Below are 21,298 nucleotides of genomic sequence, written 5' to 3'. Positions count from 1 at the left end.
GATAGAGGAGAATTTTGGTTCGAAATTCAAATTGGAGATAGAGATTGGATTCCTTCTAGAAGTTTGACTTCTACTCTATAAATACTATTTTTGAGACAATTTTCGGAATGGTTTTTCGCCCTAATTTTAGAGGTAGCCGAAATTTCTCTATAGAAATTTTAGAAACAATTTTTCAGCCCTAAGGGTTAAGGCTGGCCGAAATTCTCAAGAGAGAAAGAAAGGAAAAATTTTTTCTCCAAAAATTCTACATCGTGCATGTGATGGTGTTTGTGGAAATTCGAGTGTTTATTGTAACCCATTTTGTCTCATGTGTGCCCACACACACGTCTTCGTGGATTCTAGGAATTGATGTAGAAGACATTGGTTTTCTAAACACAAATATCGGAGCAAGGACTGTTCGTGGTCAAAGAACTCAAGTTATCATCCGAGTCGGCTTCCAGGTATTTTTCCTGATTGAGTTCTTGATATATATAAGTTAATGAGATTAATTTATTCGTGCATAAATTAATATAATCTATAGAGTATCTCAAAAGTTTTATGAAAATTTTTGTTATACACGATCCGCCTCTTCCCCCCCCCCCCGCACCACCGCGCTTCCGCATCCGAATTTGATTCGGGCAACCAACAGCACTATCGACGTCAGATCCTCCAAGGAGGAAAGACGAAGGCTTAGCAAAATTCTAAGAAATTTCCTAAGATGACGACCCCAAGGGGCACAATCGACGACAGATCCTCCAAGGAGGAAAGACAAAGGCTTAGTCAAATTCCATGGAATTTCCTAAGACGACAACCCCAAGGGGCACAATCGACGTCAAATCCTCCAATGAGGAAAGACAAACTTAGCGAAATTCTAAGGAATTTCCTAAGACGACGACCCTAAGGGGTCCGCTCGACAACAGATCTTCCAGAAAAGAAAGGCGAAGACTTAATAAAGAAAGCAGCAATCACGAATCAAGGTACAAATTAAAACTGTTGTCCTTTGAATATATATATATATATATATATAAAAGGAGTAGATAAAGTAAAAGATGTCCAGATCAATAATAAAATTACAAAACAAAAGGAGGCAGATAAAATTCCTTCAGGCCTCGCCGGCAGCAGCTCCCGAGTCTTCGCCGTCACCAGGCGGAGAAATATTATCGTTGCCCGCAGGGGGGGAGTTATAAAGAAAGTCTAAATCCCACTCATGACGTTCTTTCTTGATCAGGTTGACAATTTGTTGACCCGCAGATTGAAAGTCTCTGGTGTGGATGTCAATAAGCTCCTGGGAGGTCTTGAACTCCTCAATAACCTCGGCGCGCCTGGCGTCGAAAGCAAATTCGGCTTCTACCTCAGCTTCCCTCTTCCCCTCAGTCTTCCCCTCAGCGAAACGCCTCTCCGCTTCCCTAGCTTCCTCGGACAATTTTTTGTCAGATAAGTCCGCCCGCTCCTTGAGACTCGCGATCTCGTTTTTTAACTTTAGAAGTTCTTCTTCCAAACTCTCCAGCTTGGCCAAGGCCACGTCCCTTTTCTCGTTGGCATCATCTAGCTTTTGTTTGGCGTCAGTAACAAGGGACTGAAGTTTGGCCTCTAGCTCATCCATCTCATTTTTTTCGCTCCTCGACCTTGACAAGGTCAAAGAGGTTGAGAATGGAAAGGACCAGGCTCTGAAAAGTCGAAGGTTAAAAAAAAAAAAAAGAGGAGAGAGAGCCTTACGTGGATCTGGAAGGAAATCTGCTTTCGCTGACGGTCGACCAAAGAAGATTGAGCGGCAGCGACCCAATAAGGCTCAAGAAAGGACTCATAAAGAGCCTGAAAGACAAGGGAGAAACGAGGGAGAAGTTTCAGCATCACCCCAATCTCGGCGTTAGATATATCCGAGACTTGGAACTTGGGGTCCATAATTTTGGCCCCTGGAATAAGCACGTGCTCTCTCGGCGCCGATGGAATGTCAACGTCGGGAATGGGAACCGTCGGCGTCCACGTTTCTGCCACCGGCATTTTGTCCCTGCGTCTTTTTTTCCTCACAAGTTCCGCCTCCGACCCCGAAGGACCTTTGGTCTTTCTGCTCTTCGGGACGTGGGAGGAAGAAGCTTTCTCTTTTCCTTTCGACTGAGGCAGATGGCTCGGCGGGGGCTGTTGGTCTGACGGCGGTTACTGGCTCGGCCCAGACTGCTGGCTGCCAGGAAGTTGGATCCTCAAAGACGCCATTTCTGCAGGAAAACGACGAGGTTAAGATACAGACAACATTGGGAGAGCCCAAGTCACAGTAAAGAAGGGCGTCAAAAGCAAAGAATACCTTTGTCGTTTAGGTGGAAGTACTGACGGACGGCGTCTAAATCAGCGGGGTCTGGGAGATCGAGGATCAGACCAGCTTCGCGGAGGTTTTTCTGGGTCAGAAGCGTGTCAATATGGCGAACCTCTTACGGGAAAGAAAAAGCATGTTCGATCCTCGCCAAGCTGTTCTCAGAGAACTTCGGCCGGTCCTGACTTACTCTAATGCGAACGAAATGTCAGTAGAAAAACGGGAGAAATCAAAGTCAGATAACCGAAAGCCAAGAAAACTCACCCATATTCCCAAACGCCGCCTGCACCTGCCTTCGACGGGGCAGGCGGTCGTTGGGGTGAAAGTTGAAGGGCCCCCGAATCATGAAGAACATAGGCTTCCACCCATGTGACGACGAGGGGGTGCCCAGTATAAGCTTCCCAAATCTGGGCTGGGACCTCCCGTGACCACTCAAGAAATATCACCCCTCACACTTGGCGACGTGGCATAACTTATACATGAATCGAAACTCGTCTACAGGGAGGTCCATGTCGAATCGCTGATGCCATAAAATTCAGGCACCAGCAAAGCAGTACCAAAAGTTTGGCGCCAGCTGGGCGGGAGAAATGCAGTAAAAATGGCAGTACTCCTTTACGAAGGGATGAACTGGAAGGGTCATCCCCGCAGTAACAACTCTGGTATAGACCGGAAGAAATCTGGTCGGCGGCATACTGGTTCTAAAATGCACGTCCGGAAGAAGGTATTCAAACCACCTCCCGTCAATGCACCCTTCCTTCACAGCCCGGATGATGTCTTTGTTCCGGACCCTCGACGCCACAACGTCGGTTGTGAAGAAAGGCTTATCCGGTTCACCACTGGTGGCAGCTAGAGGGGCATCTACCACCGAAGCGGCCACCCCGCTTACACTGCCCCCCGTGAAGGGGATTCGTTCTACAGCTTCGTCCAAGACTCGCTCAAAACTATCGAATTCACTACCGAAGATGTCAACTGGTGCGTATCTAGCTTCGAATCCAGCCTCGACGTCTTCTACGTCTCTCAGCACGGAATCGACGCTGGAAGACGATGAAGAGCAGGAGATCTCCACCATTGAGGGGGGGTCCGGGCGGACGACCGAAGAATCCTCTCGACTGGGGAAACTTTGGGCCATTGTTCTGGTGATTAAACAGACAAAAAGCTAAGTTAAAACCCTGACGTCGAGAGGATGAAAGAACGGCTACTCTAAGCTATGATAACTCAAACGTCATGACTTGGCGCCGACCATTCATACGAGAATGGTAACGGCGAGTGCTCATAGGAGTCCAGGCTCAGAACCCAGAAGCCGGGAGCACACAGACAGCAAGGAAACGATATCCAAAGCAAAAAAATGAAACGAAGTAAGTCTCCCTAGTTTCTATATCCCGCACATTTTTTAGATATATACACAGAGTTCAAACAGAAAGATAGAATGAGCCTATGTATACAAGCAGCAGACAGAGGGCGAAAAGGCTTACCGGAGAAGAAGGGCTCCCGAGAAAGTCTGGAAGGAAGAGTCTGGAAGAAAGAGCGGTCGCGCGGTACGCCTAAGGGTAGAAAGCACGGTCCGGAGGTTGGAGAGGAAGGAGTCCGTCGGAGAAGGCGGCGGTCCAACAGATGCGAAAGAAAAACTTGGAGTTTCGAAAAATGGCTCTCAAGTTCGTAGAGGGTATTTAAAGGGACAGGCATCCTCGACCCTGACCGTTAGATGAAGATCTTAAAAATCCGATGGCCAGGGAAACCTGCCCAGATCTGATGGTGATGAGGTAGGGCGGGAAGCAGGGGGGTCGCGATCCAAAGGCCCATATTCGTTCTTTTGAAATAAAGGCCGTACGTTATCATGAGAAATCAATCGACGTGACGGTTGCGTTCCCCGAAGGATATCTGAAGGTCCCAGACCATCATTGCAAATGGAGGCTCGGGACCGATTTCTCACATCCAAAGCACAGAAGGGCAACCGAACCTAAGTCCGAGGCCACCCAAAACGCGCCCTCGAACTGGGGGGTAGTTGTTGTGTGGGAAAATGTGGCGGACGCGTGGGCAAAGTATACCGCGACACGTGGCCTTGATTAATCCCCACCGAGCAAGGAACCCTCGACGCTTGCAGACTCCTCATATTCCGCTGCGAAGGCCCCAGGACGAAGTCCAAGTTAAGACGACGATCCTTTGTGGCGTCGACCAATTGTGCCGTCGACGCTAAAGGATGAAGATCTCTCGACCGCAGAAAAGGCCATCGAAGAAGGCGGTTAGGCTAAGAAGTGCTGACGACGAAGGGAACGTCCTTTAGGGGACATAACGGGTTACGTGCAGAAGTGGAGGTGGTCTGCAAGCATTAATTGCGAGTTGTCAGACCGCTCCCACAAGGGACAGGAAAGTATTACGGAGAAGCACAGAGCCGTAATAGAAGACTAATCAGCTGAGTGAACAGTGCTAATTAGTGGGCTACGTCTGGGCCTACCGAAGGTGAGCACTTGAGTGCTTCTAGCTGTGAGGGAAACCCCCTGGGTGAAGAAAGCCCAAATATAAAAAGGGAAAGACCCCCAGCAAGGAAGGGGTTGGAAAAAAACTCTAAGCAAAGAACAATTATTGTAAATTGTAAACCTATCCAAAAATAAAGAAATACAAGAATACAGTGGATGTAGCTCTGAACTTCATAGAGTGAACCACTATAAATTCTCTTGTGTCATTTATATATAAGAGGTTTAGTAGACACTCACGCACAGATAATACACCAATTCCTGATACGTTAAAATACACACACACACGGCCGGTAATCTAAGAGGAAACCGAGAAGTAATCCAGTCAGTTTTTTGTTGGCGAAATTTGACCGTTAACAGATACTCATGTCATATATATATATATATATATATGTGGATGATCACAACCCATATGGATTAATTTTGATTGTTGGTCCAATAACAAGCTATATGCTGATCACAACGCCCCAAGATTTATATAAATAAATTGGAAAGTCCCTAGTTATTATTTCTGGTTTTTAACCAACTAGCTCGAGTTTGAAAATGTAGACTTTGTGGGTATCAGAGTAAACACGTATTTTGTGAGTGGTCAAAAAAGTAAAATGATGAATATTGTACGAAAATAGGGAGTGAAATCTATACAGTCCAAGCATTTATAGCAGCAAAGAGGCTACAATCAGCCAAGTAGGGTGTTTTTGTACCCACATTATTTGTATAGAAAGTACACTGTAACAATCGAAATTAATTTAGGAGACGTTTGGTTTATAAATTAAAATTATTTTCACTTTATGTATATTTTTTATGAGAAAAAATACTGTAATAAATCATGAACCATAATTCAAATCATGGTATGAATCTCCTTACTAAACGTCTCCTTACTTGAATTCAATTTTACAACAAGACTAGATTATTTTTTGAAAAAGACAAAAAAACCAAGAGAACTTGTAGCCCATTCCCATGTGCATTTTTTCCCCTTGAAAATGAGAAAAAAAAGAGCTCATATTGTATTACTTATAATAAAACATGCATTTTTGTTTCACCAGTAGAAACTATTTTAATTGTTAGATTAATTTTTTTACAGTTTGATATGGAATTGAAGGTAAAAACAGTTATGCGTCATATGTTGTAAAATTTTTATACAGATATATACAAATCAAATTGTTAATAAATAAATTCAACAATTAAAACAATAATTTCTATTGATCGCGTAAAAATATATATACTATCACGAAGGTTAAAAAAAAGATTATTATTAATACACTGCAAAAGTTATTTAACGCTGCCTTGCTTTATGGGTAATGAGGAAGAAACCCTTTCAAGAACAATAAATAAGCGCAGAAAGAAATGTTAATTTGAGGAGATATATATGAATTTAAGAAAGGGATCAAAAAAATTGCCATAAATGAGATTGGTTAAAGTGGTTTTACAAGAGACAAGGCGTCCACCTGTTTCAACTAACTCATTTACCACATACCCCTAGCCACTCTTACATGACATGTATATATACACACACACACACACACACACACACACATATATATATATATATATATATGCTTATATATAATATATTTGTCTATACAATATTTTCAATTTACTGAGTGCCATCATTCACCTTCTGCATGATGTTCATCACCCCCACTTCCAGACTCCACTCTGTGAGTACAGACCTCTCTATCTCTCCCTCTACTGCATGATCACAACCATATGTATTTTTCTATTTTCATGCGATTTTAATATAAAATATGTCTTATGCATATATATTTGCGTTATGTATTATAATGTTTTTTATATATGTTTTAAGGATCCCATGCTTGATTTATTTCGGCTAACTGTTTTGATTTGTGTGTGTGTGTGTGTGTGTGTGTGTGTATACAGAGAATAATGCCAAATGGGGTTTTTTCAAATTATTAGTAGCCTTTTTTCATGGCGCTATTTTTATGTGTTACTTGCATGTTATTTCCCTCCTTATAGTCTAACTTTTTTCTTTTTTTCTTTTTTTTTTCTTTTTTTTTTTTCCTTCCCTTTCCCCTGCTGTGGGCTCTGTCATGTAGTTTTGGTCTTTTATTTTTTCTTTCCACAAAAGAAGAATAATACATTTAGCTCCTTTTTTTCCCACAAGTTTAACAGCCACCGGGTTTGTAGCATACAATTTATTATTTCTGGTCATAGTTTCAGGAAATACTAGTATTATGATCTTTTTTAATTTGCTACATCTATTTTTCTGGGTCCTTAGAGTTCTTCACAATCTTTTGCCTCCATATAATATGGTCCCATAATAATCGCTAACTAAACAGCCCATATCATTTAAATTTTAGGCTCTTAATATATTACATACTAGAAGTAATAAAATCTGGTTTTGCAAAAATGTAGTGTATTAGATTGTAATTATATGCTTTGTGTGTTTATATTACAATATAGAGATGAGTTCTTCCTTTTTTTTTTTTGTGTTAGCAAATTTAGTACTAGAATTTCATAAACGCTTCTAACTACTTTCAGAAAGGTCAGTGGTGGGTGGTGGTGGGTCATTCATGACTTTGAGGTGGTTTTTTTTTTTTTTTCTCCCTTTTGCGTGGACCTTTTTTGTCTGAAAGATTTTAAAGACTCTTTCACAAGTTGTTTCATCTGAATTTGTAGGCTTGACTTTTTACATACACCAAGTCCTATAAGTCACTTGTGTCTCGAGGCTTCTCTTGCCCAGGTTTGATTGAGATTGACACACAAAGGAAAACCAAAAAAACATGAAATTATTCTCAGCTCAAGTTGAGGAAGGAAAGGAAGGCAAAGATGGCAAGCCTTCGGTTGGTCCGGTTTACCGGAATTTACTCTCTAAGCACAACTTCCCTCCACCTGATCCAGAATTAACCACATCTTGGGATTTATTCAGGTGAAATTAATCCTTTTTTTTTTTCTTTTAATCTGTTATTTTTCTGCATATAATTGGAAGGAAAAAACCAACCCAATGTAGCATATGAAATCTAATGACCAGACTGATTCTTATTTACTTGCTTGTTACGGCTTCTTTAACAAAATGGATGGCTTCTTGAATTTATTGAGCTTATTGAGTATTTTCTTTAATAAATTTTCCTCTTGGAAGTTTCTTGAAAGAAGAAACAAAAAACTTGAATTTCTGGTTAGATCGTTATGGAATGCAGTTATAATTTATAATCTTCTTTAAATAGTAAGCTTAAATTGTGTACTAGACTGCATGGTTTTTGACAAGAATAAGATGTTTGGAATGGCAGCAAATCCGCGAACCGAAACCCCGGAAACCGGATGCTCGGCTGGCGAAAACTTGTTGATGGGAAGGTGGAAAATCATCTTTGAGACAATGCCAGTTTTTTCTTTCCAAGCGTTTGTGACCACTAGTTTTTGGGGGATACTAATTTTTTTGTTTCCTTGTGTACTTTTGTTTTGGTGTTTAGTTTGGACCTTATGTTTGGAAAACATACAAGGAAGTTTACGAGGAAGTTCTTCACATTGGTTCTGCGTTACGAGCATCTGGTGCTGAACCTGTAAGTAAGCATACATATATTTTTATATTATATACATATATATATATATATATACACACACACACGAAATATTTTCTTAATAAAATTTTTATTGGGATTTCTTGATAATCACGTGAGTTGTGACAGGGCTCCCGTATTGGCATTTATGGATCAAACTGCCCTGAATGGATTGTGGCAATGGAGGTACTTTCTTACTTTAACCACATCATCTTCAATTTTTTTTTTGGGTTATTTTCTTACCTATATTTTCTGTTATATAATTCTTTTTAGAAATAGATTGATTTTAAAAAAAAAATTATCAACCATGTAACAACATTTTGTATTCTATGTAGGCTTGCAATGCCCATAGTTTGATTTGTGTGCCTCTCTATGATACCCTTGGTAATTTCCCTCTCAAATCTTTTTTCCCCTCTTAACATGCAGATTCCTATTGAAATTGACATGAGATAGTTAGAAAAATTTTTAGTTTTACTTGGAATCCTTTATTTGGTATAGTGATTTGAATTTAACCTTTGGACGGTTTTCCTGGATGCAGGGCCAGGAGCTGTAAATTTTATCATAGATCACGCGGAGGTCGATTATGTTTTTGTCCAAGATAAGAAAGTAAAAGAAGTGAGAACCAAAAACTGACTTAAAAAGTGACTAATCAATCACGTGGCTAAATTAAAAAGAAATCATGATTCTGATTGGAGATGCATAAACTGTGTATTGCAGCTGCTGAATCCTGATTGCGGATCTTCTCAACGGCTGAAATGTGAGCATTGCAGGATAAATTCTGTGTAGAAACCAGTGAAAAATGCTTGTTAATGAAGCTTGGTTGTGGTGTTGCAGCTATGGTTTGCTTCACTTCATTGACAGAAGAACAGAAGGAGAAGGCGGCCCAGTTCGGGATAAAACCATTCTCATGGCATGAATTCCTTGACATGGTTAGTTGATGAATTACTTGACATGGTTTGTTGAGCTGTTCTAACATTTGACGCAAAACATGTTATAGTAGGCCATGGCAGTTATAAATGGACAAAATTTTATCCATTTCTATGCTAATTTTAGCTTCAAACATGCATTTAAGCAAAAGTGTTATTGAAATTAAAATAGAAAACATCCTCAGATTCCCACACTGTATGCAATTGAGCCAAGAGTTTATTGTTTTGCCAGGGAAAACAAAACCCAATAGAGATTGTTCCACCGCAGACTTATAATGTTAGCACAATTATGTATACCAGTGGTACCAGTGGAGATCCTAAAGGTGTTGTGTTAACACATGAAACTATTGCCTTTTCTGTTAGAGGGGTTGACCTTTTCATGGAACAGTTTGAGGACAAGGTAAACTTGATATTTGAACATCTGATAGATTGTTCTTGCACCATATTCCACTAATAAGTATGAGTACTCTTGCATTTTCTCTTATAGAATTACGGATTCCATTGGAATATTTATCTTGTTTTACTGACATATGCATCTCTGAGTTTGAGCAGATGACAGATGATGATGCCTATTTATCTTTTCTGCCTCTGGCTCATATCCTTGACCGCCTGGTCGAGGAGTACTTCTTCCATAAAGGCGCTTCTGTCGGCTATTATCATGGGGTATTGCTACTGAAAACAATGATGTTTATTAGACTACAATCAATACTCTTTTTTTCTTTCATTTGTTTCTAATAACTGTATTAAATCTCTTATTTGAAGGATCTTAATGCATTGGCGGATGATCTAACGGAACTAAAGCCAACACTTTTTGCTGGGGTGCCTCGAGTTTTTGAACGAGTACACGAAGGCATGGAAATATTCCTGATAATCAGTTTCCAACAGCTTTATCATTGTTTCAGTTGGACCAACTAATCTTGTCAAACTCATTTGCTTTTCAGGCATTAAGAAAGGGGTACAAGAACTCAATCCGAGAAGGAGAAAAATTTTTGATCTTCTCTACAAATAGTTAAGTTGTTCTACTTATTTGTTGATATTCACTTTATACAAGTGTTTATATATTGCTAATATACACTCAATTAGTGGTTCAACAGCAAACTTGCTTGGATGAATTGGGGGTACAAAAACAAAAATGCTTCACCACTAGCAGATTTCTTGGCATTCAGAAAGGTTGTAACTGTATTTTATTCGCTTCACTTGGCTATAATACTCCAGTCAAATAAAATGATTTGATTGTCATCATACAGTTGTTTTTACCTTCTCTTTTATCCATAATCTTTCAGATTAAAGCTAGGCTAGGTGGTCGTGTAAGACTCATATTATCTGGAGGTGCTCCTTTGAGCCACGAGATCGAAGAATTTTTGCGGGTTACTAGTTGTTCCTTTGTTGTCCAAGGCTATGGTAATCCCTCCGATTAAATTAAGTCTTATAGAAAATGCAGTTTCTTACTTATTTCCTTATAGTGCCTAAAAGCGTAAATAGAAATGGTCAAGTCTTGAACCAGACACATTGTGGTTGATTCAGGATTGACAGAAACGTGTGGACCAGCAACTCTGGCCTTTCCAGATGAAATGAGCCTGGTTGGGACTGTTGGTTCCATATCAGTATTCAACGAGTTGCGCCTCGAGGAGGTCCAGGAGATGGGCTACAACCCGCTCGGGAACCCTCCCCGTGGCGAGATCTGCCTTAGAGGGAAGTCTGTGTTTGTTGAGTACCACAAGAATCCTGAGCTGACAAGGGAAGTAATGAGGGATGGGTGGTTTCATACAGGTTGAGTAAAACTTTTTCTTAATGTCAAGAAATTTCCACACCAAGACTCTCCTTATAACATTTAACATTTTCAAGTCCTCGTCATTTTCAGGAGACATAGGGGAAATGCTCCCAAATGGGGCTGTAAAGATAATTGATAGGAAGAAGAATCTCATAAAACTTTCCCAAGGAGAGTATGTTCCACTTGAACACTTGGAAAATGTTTATGCTATCACTCCAATTGTTGAAGATGTAAGTGCCTTCTCTTGTCTTGTATTTCTTTCTATCTTTTTTTTTTTTTTTTTGTTTTTTTTTTTTTTTTTTTTTTTTTTTTTTGTATTTGTTTCTTTCTTTTTTTGTATTTTTTTTTTCATTCTTCTAGTACAGCTGCTGATTGGCCATTTTTTTGGCATTTACTTGTTTAATTGTGTTTAAGATATGGATCTATGGGGACAGCTTCAAGTCATTCATAATCGCAGTAGTTGTACCACACGAGGAAAATACCAAAAAATGGGCATATTTGAATGGTCATATGGGTTCATTTTCTGAACTTTGTCATCTTGATCAGCTAAAGAACCATATACTTTCCGAGCTTAAGTTGACAGCTGAGAGAAACAAGGTATCAAATATTAAGTAATAATCTCATATTACTTCATGACTAGAATCTTTGTTTTTCCCCTTGTTTTCTGCTACAACTGCAAGTTAAAAAGAAAAACATTACTTATCACTATTGGTGATCGTAGTTAAAACTGTCACATAACAGAATGAGACATTTTTTTTTTTTTTTTTTGTAAAATGACGTGTTTTGATGCGTCAAATAACACTGCTCTAAATTAAACGTGGCTCCGAATATTGAAACATCTTTAACCTTTCTTGTGATCTTTCAACCAGCTGAGAGGTTTCGAATACGTCAAAGGAGTGATTCTAGAGCCTCAACCTTTTGACATGGAAAGAGATTTGGTGACCGCAACTTTGAAAAAGAAAAGAAACCATCTTCTCAAGTACTATCAGGTAAAACTCAAATCAAATGCCAAGTTGTTATGGTTTGTTTTTGTCAAAATTTTCTTTTTATAGAACTTGTGATGTTTAAATCATTGGACAGGTCCAAATTGATGAACTCTACCATAACTTGCCCGGAATGAAATGACAAGTTCTTGGTCTGCAACGAAAGAGTACATTCTTCCACAGAGTGTTACTGGTCTTCCCTCTTGTCTAAAAGAAACACAGCAAAACAGGAAAAAAAAATTAAAAATTAAAAAAAAATAAAAAAAAAAGAAGAAGTAGAAAAAGAAAAAAAAGTGTTTCACTTGTGCTATTGGTGTTATGACAGTCAGCTAGTGCTGATATGCATTTATATGTGATGTGTAGTAAATTGAGAACATTTTCCCACTTATCAAATTGCATTATAAGAATTAGTAGATATTCTGTTCTTGGCAATGGCCAAAATAACACATTGCTTTCACCATCAGCTTGGATTTTTAATTATTGGGAAAATGAACTCGGTGAACTGAAAATATAGTTGTATTAAGTCTTTGTTTTTTTTTTTTTGATAAGTGACTTGTATTAAGTCTTTAGCAATAGGCAAATAACTCTATTTTAAAAAGATAAAAAAAAAAATCAATATTATTAAGAAAAATTGTTTTACTCATTGTCAGAAAACGGTGCTAGTTCAAGTTACAATCACAAGAAGTGATGTTTTAGTACACGATAAAATGGACATACGAATTAAAATATTGGTACGTCTCGACCATTTTTCTTGTATAATATTAGAACTGAAAGTAGAAGAATAAAAAGTATTATTTAGGATAATTTGGAAAAACTTTTGCCACCGAATTTTGCTCTCAAACTTTTCTTTCCCTTTTCTCTCAACAATTGTAAGATAAAAGTTGATGAGACCCACCAACATTTTTTCTCCATCTCACTTAACATCCCAAAAATCCTCCCTAACAAATAACTGAAATTAACTAATTTTCGGTCAAAAAAATATCCATTTATTTCTTTCCCTCCACTTTTCATTCATATAAGACAAAGTGTTGGTTCTGTTATGTAAATATTGATCAAGAAATTAACGTTAGCCATGAGAAGCAGAGCTTTTCACTCTTTAACCACAGCCCGCCGCCATATTCATACCTACCCAACGGCCAGTCTCGCCACCCACCTTCACAAAAACGATGAGCCCACAGTCTCCAAGAAGAACCAAAACATTCGCTCCTTCAATAAAATGCTTGCTTTACACATTAGAAGCGGCCGATTACAACATGCCCACAAGTTGTTCGACGAAATGCCTCTGAGAGACTTGGTTTCCTGGAACACCATGTTGTCGGGATTGAGGAAGAGTAAGGACCCACATGGAGTGTATGGATGTTTGTTAGGGATGCGAAGAACCGGTCTTAGCCCCAATGAGTACACGATCTCCACGGTTCTCAAGGCGGTGTTCGGTACGGAGTTTAATGTTTTGGTCTTCCAGCTTCACGCGTTTGTGATTCGTGTCGCGCTTAACTCGTGCTTGTTTGTTGGGTCAGCGTTAATGAGAGGCTACGCAGATGTGGGTGATCCGGTAGTGTTAAGGAGGGTGTTTGATGAGCTTTTTGAGAAGGATGTTTCTTCTTGGACCGCGTTGGTTTCGAGTTACATGAGAATAGGATGGTTGCACGAGGCTGAGAGGGTTTTTGATACAATGCCGGAGAAGAATATAGTTTCTTGGACATGTTTGATGAATGGATATATTGATAATAAGAAGATCAAGAAGGCGCGCACAGTCTTCGATAGAATGGGGGAGAGGAATGTGATTTCTTGGACTGCAATGATCAATGGTTATGTGCAAAACCACTATTTTGCTGATGCATTGCAGCTCTTTGCCTGGATGTTGAGATCAGGTACTCGACCTAATGATTTTACATTTTCAAGCGTGCTAGGTGCCTGTGCAGGCTGTTGTTCGCTTCTCACAGGCCAGCAAGTTCACTCAAGCATCTTGAAGTCCGGAGTACCCGATGGCATTGTCATGTCAAGCTCACTTGTAGATATGTATGCAAAGTGCGGAGATGTTGACGTGGCACTTTGTGTCTTTGATGCAATGCCTCACAAAAATGTGGTCTCGTGGAATTCAATCATAGGAGGCTACGCAAGACACGGGCTTGCAATGAGAGCACTGGACGAGTTCGAGAGAATGAGAAAGAGCGGCATCAAGCCAGATCAAGTTACATTCGTGAATGTGTTATCAGCTTGTGCACATGGGGGATTGATAGAACAAGGCGTGAAACACTTTGGTTCCATGGCGGAAAGCTATGAGATCCAACCGGAAGTAGAGCATTATGCTTGCATGGTTGACCTCTATGGCAGAGCAGGGAAGCTAGAGGAAGCTGTGAATTTGATCAAAGGAATGCCTGTTGAGCCAGACATTGTCGTGTGGGGTGCATTGCTTGCGGCCTGTGGCTTGCATTCGAGTTTAGAAGTTGGTGAGTTTGCGGCCGAGGGAATGAAGAAACTCAAAAATGAGCACCGTGTGGTCTATTCAATGCTTTCAAAGATTCATGGGGAGAAAGGGTCTTGGACCATTGCGATTGAGTTGAGGGAGATGATGAAAAGAAAGCGTGTTTGGAAGCAAAATGCTGGTAGTTGGGTTGAGTCGCACTTTGCTCCATTTTGAAGTAACACTCCTGTATTCTCTTATTCAATGTCCAGAACACCGTTCTAAATTATCAAAATAAAAAAAAATAAAAAAAAAATAAAAAAAAAAAATATATATATATATATACACCATTGTTTGAGGGTATCAAATTTAGATGGTAGACAGTGGTCAACTATTGTCGAGAAAAAGCAAATCGTCTACTCCCTACTCTAACCTTCTACCAAATACGTCCAACACTAATCCTCTCACCCTTCAACAACAGGGCCTTAGTTTTCTTTTCACTAGTCAAACAGTCGGGGAAAATTTTGTTTAGAAGCTTATTGGTTATTACAAACGGTTGATAGAAGCTTATTTGTTGTTGGTTATTTATTGCTCTAATCCACATAATCCAATGGTTACCACCAATTCATTTGACTTCATGTTTTCATCAGATAACATGCAATTTAATTGGAAACGACACAAATTGGAAGGAAGCCAAAATTATGGCAGCAGATCCAGTATGCCATTGCCATCTTATATTTGATTTAACTACCAATTTCTAGAAAATTCGACCAGAAAATCCGAAACAAACTCAGATAGATAGAATACAAGACAACGGTCTACTTAAGCTATCACGGAAAAGATGCATACACGAATCTTCCACAATTTTCCCTGAGCACTGGCAACCGGGAACCATCTGATGAAGAAAAGGCCTTTGATGTCGCAGAGGATAGATGCCTACAGTATCTTTTCTCTGCCACTGGAGGATAAACATCTGGGTCATATTTTAGTAGATAACTTCATTTTCGGTTCCGACTCTCCTCCCTCTCTTTTTCGCGCTTTTTGTAAAGCCTCTCGAGAACTCTCTTAGCCTCACACTGAGGGAAGTTCTCCAGATCGAAGTAATGTGGTGCTATGTCAACTAGCCTGTAAACCAAATATAGTTCCATATTGGAGAAGGGTTAGATTCTCAAAAAGCGAAAACAAAATATTCAGGCTTAAAAATCGGGAAACATCAGACAGTGATGGGACTTTAATATTAGTCGACAAATACAAAAAAACTAAACAAATTAATAGTGATAGACGACAGGAAAGGAAACTAACCATTCGCCACGGATATCTGTTACTGTTCGTATAAAATTTCTGCTCGTTAAGACGTACTCATTGTAGATGACCCATTCAGGTTTGTGATCCAGGCAATTTGAAGGATGCAAGTGCACCACCTGCAAGGCAAATAACGCTCCCTTTGTAGTACCAGTATTTATACAGAGACTCGGGGACACAAAAAATTGGAGGAAAATACCTAATAAGGCGGATACCTGGTTGTCTTTAACAGTCAAGTAGTGTCCAGTGCGCTCCAGATGTGCTACCTGCATGAAATATCCAGCAAGCATCGCCTTCCTTATGTTGATGTAGTAGTCACGGCTGTTGAAATCGGTACTGCATAACTTGAGGTTAAATCGTGCCATGATGCGGACTAGCTGTTGTCTAACATTATCTGCAGACTTCAGAGCCCTATGATTGACAAAGTTTTCGTAACACCAAGATGGATCCTCATCTGTTACACGTGCAAAAAGCAAATAAAATTATTAACACCAACTTCCACTTGATACCTAACTGTAAACTTTTTTACACAAAATTTTAGGGAGGAAAGGGAAAAGACAAATGGTCAATATGTACTTACTATTTTGCTTGTACGCATGATACACATTCAAAAGTGTCAGGTGATCTCCGTCAATGTGCCCAAACCTAGCTTTCGCCTCATCCGCAGCTTTTTGAGCCTCCCTAGGCCGGACAAAGCAATTGGGTACTAAGAAAGAAATTGGTTATCACAGAGGAGGCCCACGGTAGGTCAGCAGATGCATAGAGGCCACACGACACCATTTGCTTCATGAGATAATACTGAGAAACTGCAACTATCTGCATCAGCACTTACTTAGAAATCCTATGGTGCATGCCAACCGGGGGCATGGAACCCAGACATCACAGTTGCTGATGACAAATGACACATCACTACTCAGTCTCTAACTGCATGCACAAGCACTTGCTTGTACATTGACCCGTTAGAGGACATCATGTGCACAGATACCCGTCTGTGCACACGCTCAATAGGCATGAGCATTGAAGTATACGATGCAGCCTTACAGAATCTGCATCTCTACAGGTAAGACTCTAGACAGACAACTAAAAAAACAAAATAGAAGATGGAAGATACCTGAAAGCATGGCAGAAATCGACAGAATCTCATTTGAACAGTTGAATTCAGGGCTTACAACAAGCATCTTAGACATCTGAGGATCTAATGGAAATTCACTCATGATTTCTCCCAGCTTTGTCAGGTTCCCATCATCGTCCAACGCTCCCAGATAATTCAACACCTCTAACGCTCTCATCAATGTCTCCGGAGCAGGGGGATCCATAAAATCAAAATGAACCAGATCATCTATGCCCAGCTTCTTCAGAGTAAGGACTGTATTAGCGAGGTTTGATCTCAATATTTCCGGATAAGTCTGTGGTTGAAGATCATTACTAAAACTCCTCTCTGTGTAAAGTCTAAAACATTTTCCTGGCTGAGTTCTTCCAGCACGCCCTGATCTTTGATGGGCACTAGCCTTTGATATTGGGGAAACCAACAACGACTCAACACGCACTCTTGGGTTGTAAACTTTTTGTTTAGCAAACCCAGGGTCAATAACATAAACTATACCATCTATGGTCAAAGAAGTTTCTGCAATGTTAGTTGACACCACAATCTTCCTTCCAGGTGGGCCTCCCTCGTTCACTGGAGGAGGAGCAGGGTCAAAAATTTTCTGCTGCATTGCCGGAGGAAGAGTTGAATATAAAGGGACTGCTTTCACAGGGCCAACCTGATCACCGAGATTTCCAATCTCTTTGGATATCTTACGGCACGCATCTTCTATTTCCTCCTCTCCGGTAAGAAATACAAGTATATCTCCCTGAGGCTCACACATATGTATTTGCACAACAGTCCGAATTGCTGCCTCCAGGTAATCCCTTTCAGGTTCCTGGGTGTAAAAAATTTCTACAGGATGAAGCCTACCAGGAACCTTCATGAGTGGTGCGCCACTAAAATAACCCTGAAACTTTTCAGCCTCCAGAGTTGCACTCATAACGACCAGCTTCAGGTCAGGTCTATTTTTCAGCACTTCCTTTAGGAGTCCAAAGAGCACATCTGTTGCCAAGGTCCTTTCATGAGCCTCATCAAGAATTATCACCTTATACCGTTCTAAAAGTGGATCTGTCATTGCTTCCCTTAAGAGCATACCATCAGTCAGATACCTACCACAAGAACAAAATATATGTTAAGAAGCCACCTAATGGGAAAGCAACTGACACATATCAAGCACGTTCAAGTCGTCAACGTAAGACCATAAATAAGTATGGAACGTATGAGTTAAGATAACAAACGTACTTCAAAACTGTCCTCGCACTACTGCAGTCCTCAAACCGAATGCTATAACCAACCTCTTCTCCAATGGTTACGTCCATCTCTTCAGCAACACGTCGAGATACTGACATTGCAGCCACTCTACGAGGCTGGGTGCACGCAACCATCCATTTTCTTCTTTTATCTGGATATTCAGCCTCAACAGCTTCCAGAACAAACTGAGGGATCTGTAAAATTGAAGCATCTTTCCATAGTTAATATGTATCATATGCATTTAATTTGAAAAAAAAAAAAAAAAAAAAAACCTCAAGACAAAGATGATCGAAGAGCTAAAAAAAAAGCAGAGGGGGGGGGGGGGGGGGGGGGGGGGGGGGGGGGGGGGGGGGGGGGGCATATGGCCCCCATGAATTTTTCATATTTGATTTTTACTATATGTTTTCTCAAGATATTTTCATATATGCCCCTCTTATCAATAAAAATTTCAAATATATTCTCATAAAATCCAATTTCAAATTATTTTATTTCCTATTGTTCTTTTGATCCTTACCTATTAAATCTAGGTTAAATGTACCTAATTGATTTTTTTTTCTCTAATTTATTCTTATGAAAACAGTTTTTTTTTTTTTTCAAATTGGTCCCTTTTCAGATATGCTTGGATATAATCTAAGCTATATAAAAATTAACCCACGAAAACATTTTTTTCCTCAAAACATGTCCTTAATTAAGAATTTTTTTTTTTCAAACAACCCTATCAATTACGACTTTCTCACACATACATTTTCTCTAATTTGCCCTTGTTGAAGTAATATGTATTCATTCAAATGTGCCATATATTCTTAAAGATCTTTTTTTTCCCTTTTGACACTCGCAGCCACTATTTTCTCATAGGTATTATGTATCTCCTAAATAATTTTCTTATCTAATTACTTGCTAAAATATTTATTACTCAAGTATATTCAGTAGTCTATATATATATACTATTCATCTAACAATATTAAGAGTTGATAGCATTTTTTACGTTCTTAGTTTATGCCCCTCTTGAATCAAGATCCTGACTCTGCCACTGCAAACAACAACATAGTCGATGGAAACAAAGTTAAGGGCTTACGCCAACATTCTCCAATTCGAAAGATAATGTTCTTTATTTTTTTTTGTAAGTTAAACATTGTCTCAAAAGATATCACTTAAGAGTAGGACTGGCAATCTGTGTAGTGACGCGATGACAAGATTTAAAACTCACATGAAATTAATAAGTTTGGGTTTACTATAAGTGTACGTTTGATTCATGAATTCAGAACCATGATTCAGAACCATTCTCGTTTTACGTGTGTTTTCTGTGAGAAAAAATACTATAGCGAGCTACGAACCATGATTCGAAACAAGGCACGAATTTCCCTTCCAAACACACGCTAAATGAGTTTGGGTTATAATTAGGTTGACACAATTAACACGATTAATAAATGAGTTAAGTTAAGGTTGACTTCCTAACACGAAATGATATGAATTGACACGATTAACTATATGTGTCATCTGCAATCTAATGGTATGTGATATAATATGAAAGTTTATATGACATATTAAATACAAATAATGTGAATTTTAATATTTATAGGTAAAATTCATCTATTTTTCTTAAAGAAAAAGATAAATTAATCAATAAACATGTTAAACATATCTTTACCGTATTAAATAAGTCATTATTATATTATTCATTTATTCAATATATTAATTTAAACGGGTAATACAAATTGACATGATTAACATGATTAATAATTTGATCGGATTTAGGTTGATATTTTTAACACGTTTAATAAACATGTCGTGTTTGAGTTGATATTTTCTCACCCGAACACGACCCACTAATATGAATGGCTATCCTTACTTGAGAGCAATGCTCCACCAATCTCTAAGGAGACGCAATTAGAAACGTATTAAATTCCTAAAGAATTCAAGAAAAAGGATTCTAAAAAGTAATTTTCAAGAAAGTTAGCATCTTTAACAAAGACTGCGTAAAAGGAACTCACCATTTTCCCAAAAATTAAGCACCCGCCAAAAAGTTAAACTTTCGTATTAATTCTATATTACCTTCCGTACTAATTCTGGTATCCTCTAAAATCCTCAAAGCAAAAGTCTAAAGCAGTCATTATAAGTTGATAATCTGCATTTTCTCCCAATCTCACAATATACAAGAACAAATGTTACGAATTAAGAAAAATCTCTGGCAAACTAACCTGAGTTGTTTTACCACTACCAGTCTCACCAACCAAAATTAGAGTCTGGTTATTCCTCAAAACCTGCATGAACTCATCCTTCTGCTGCCAAACAGGCAATGTCTTCCTCTTCTCGAGGATCTCAAAGTACCTCTGCGAGTACGGCTTCCCCGTCCACGTATTCACCAGACTATTCCCCGCCATCGGACCTCCGGCACCGTTCGTGTTGGCGATCTTCGCCGACACGGAGGTCTCGTCTACCACGTCAAACAAGCTCACCTTCCTCTTCCTCTCCGTACCCATTAATCTCAGAATCCCGTTGCGAAAACTGTACGGAAACCCTAGAAACTGTCCAACCGAAAGAACGATTGAAGCGGGATCGGAGATTCGAAAGGGGATTTCTCCAGACTGGTTATTTGTAAAGCCCTAGCTAGAAGTAAACCTTACAAGAAAGTTGGGGAAAAATGGCTAGGGCATTCGGTGGGGAGAAGAAGTGAACATTCCAGAATGATTACGGCCATGTCCCTTTTATACGACTACTACTACGTTAGTCGTTAAACCGACAACCTTCGTGTTTGCGCGGTTAACCAGTAGTTTAGACTGGCCCAACCACAAGGCCCAATTTCATCCAGATTAGGCACTTGAAGAAGACAAAATGAAGCCCAGTTCCTCATTCAGTGAACTTGGGTTCATGTAAAAAAAAAAAAAAAAAAAAAAAAAATTATCCTTAAAGAATGCATAAGTCTAAGTCTAGACTTTTTTCCTCTACTCTTAATAAATATCTTTTTATTAATATAATTATTTAACTAAAAATAGTATGAATCAAGAATATAAAGTAAAGATAGTACTCATGCACTTTTATTTATCAAGATTATCATTTAAAATAACTCTAGCCCGATTATAAAGATCCCATTGGACCTAAACTAGCAGCATTTGGGTGGAAAACCAACATATAGTGAAGCCCTCTCGCTTGTTCCAGTGAACTTGGGTCCAAGTGGACAGAAGGGTAATTAACAGGAAAGGGATAAATATTCTTTAAAATTTTATGAGTTAAGATTTATACTTCTTATTCTTAATTAATAATTTTTTTAATCAAATAATTATAAAATTAAAAAAGGTATTAATAAAGA

At 39.1% G+C, this 21,298-nt stretch overlaps 4 protein-coding genes across 8 annotated transcripts; 2 read left to right on the top strand and 2 right to left on the bottom strand.

Annotated features, from left to right (window-relative positions):
• Positions 1-1,081: 1,081 nt before the first annotated feature.
• LOC112091221 lies at positions 1,082-1,582 on the bottom strand. Its single transcript, XM_024164274.1, has one exon. It carries the CDS (start codon positions 1,580-1,582, stop codon positions 1,082-1,084), a length of 501 nt encoding a protein of 166 aa, XP_024020042.1.
• A 4,750-nt stretch (positions 1,583-6,332) lies between these two features.
• On the top strand, positions 6,333-12,410 carry LOC21401731 (long chain acyl-CoA synthetase 1). The gene is made up of 20 exons (XM_024164264.1): positions 6,333-6,413; positions 7,393-7,642; positions 8,001-8,064; positions 8,181-8,270; positions 8,397-8,453; positions 8,603-8,651; positions 8,806-8,882; positions 8,985-9,024; positions 9,102-9,196; positions 9,426-9,593; positions 9,746-9,856; positions 9,956-10,043; positions 10,135-10,201; positions 10,288-10,363; positions 10,477-10,594; positions 10,718-10,963; positions 11,055-11,194; positions 11,379-11,561; positions 11,834-11,953; positions 12,045-12,410. The coding sequence occupies exons 2-20, from the start codon at positions 7,497-7,499 to the stop codon at positions 12,087-12,089; spliced, it is 1,980 nt and encodes a 659-aa protein (XP_024020032.1). The 5' UTR covers positions 6,333-6,413; positions 7,393-7,496; the 3' UTR covers positions 12,090-12,410.
• Positions 12,411-12,631: 221 nt separating this feature from the next.
• LOC21401730 (pentatricopeptide repeat-containing protein At4g16835, mitochondrial) lies at positions 12,632-14,588 on the top strand. The gene has a single exon (XM_010096097.2). The coding sequence runs from the start codon at positions 13,020-13,022 to the stop codon at positions 14,586-14,588; it is 1,569 nt and encodes a 522-aa protein (XP_010094399.1). The 5' UTR covers positions 12,632-13,019.
• Positions 14,589-15,033: 445 nt separating this feature from the next.
• LOC21401729 (probable pre-mRNA-splicing factor ATP-dependent RNA helicase DEAH2) lies at positions 15,034-20,656 on the bottom strand. 5 transcript variants are annotated; one of them, XM_024164254.1, is made up of 7 exons: positions 20,190-20,656; positions 17,983-18,185; positions 16,765-17,849; positions 16,234-16,359; positions 15,869-16,107; positions 15,654-15,772; positions 15,034-15,476 (listed from the first exon to the last, which is right to left on the bottom strand). In XM_024164254.1, exons 1-7 carry the CDS (start codon positions 20,469-20,471, stop codon positions 15,350-15,352), a joined length of 2,181 nt encoding a protein of 726 aa, XP_024020022.1. In that variant the 5' UTR covers positions 20,472-20,656; the 3' UTR covers positions 15,034-15,349. The 5 variants fall into 5 exon arrangements, with proteins under 5 accessions (XP_024020022.1, XP_024020025.1, XP_024020023.1 ...); XM_024164257.1 differs by lacking the exons at positions 15,034-15,476; positions 15,654-15,772 and having other exon boundaries at positions 16,026-16,107; positions 16,234-16,334; XM_024164255.1 differs by lacking the exons at positions 15,034-15,476; positions 15,654-15,772; positions 15,869-16,107 and having other exon boundaries at positions 16,252-16,459.
• Between the last annotated feature and the right edge of the window lie 642 nt (positions 20,657-21,298).

This window comes from Morus notabilis, unplaced genomic scaffold (assembly GCF_000414095.1).
Source record: "Morus notabilis unplaced genomic scaffold, ASM41409v2 Scaffold227, whole genome shotgun sequence".
Taxonomy (NCBI): domain Eukaryota; kingdom Viridiplantae; phylum Streptophyta; class Magnoliopsida; order Rosales; family Moraceae; genus Morus; species Morus notabilis.
This window is presented reverse-complemented; position numbering and strand designations above follow the sequence as displayed.

Coding starts and splice junctions, on each gene's coding strand:
- LOC112091221 (XM_024164274.1), bottom strand. CDS start 1,582: ATGGATGAGCTAGAGGCCAAACTTCAGTCCCTTGTTACTGACGCCAAA.
- LOC21401731 (XM_024164264.1), top strand. CDS start 7,497: ATGAAATTATTCTCAGCTCAAGTTGAGGAAGGAAAGGAAGGCAAAGAT. Junction 8,065..8,180: donor GAAAACTTGTTGATGGGAAG/GTGGAAAATCAT, acceptor TTTGGTGTTTAG/TTTGGACCTTATGTTTGGAA. Junction 9,857..9,955: donor CTGTCGGCTATTATCATGGG/GTATTGCTACTG, acceptor TCTTATTTGAAG/GATCTTAATGCATTGGCGGA.
- LOC21401730 (XM_010096097.2), top strand. CDS start 13,020: ATGAGAAGCAGAGCTTTTCACTCTTTAACCACAGCCCGCCGCCATATT.
- LOC21401729 (XM_024164254.1), bottom strand. CDS start 20,471: ATGGGTACGGAGAGGAAGAGGAAGGTGAGCTTGTTTGACGTGGTAGAC. Junction 16,360..16,764: donor GATTTCTGCCATGCTTTCAG/GTATCTTCCATC, acceptor TTTCTTTCTTAG/TACCCAATTGCTTTGTCCGG. Junction 15,477..15,653: donor ACAGATATCCGTGGCGAATG/GTTAGTTTCCTT, acceptor TTTGGTTTACAG/GCTAGTTGACATAGCACCAC.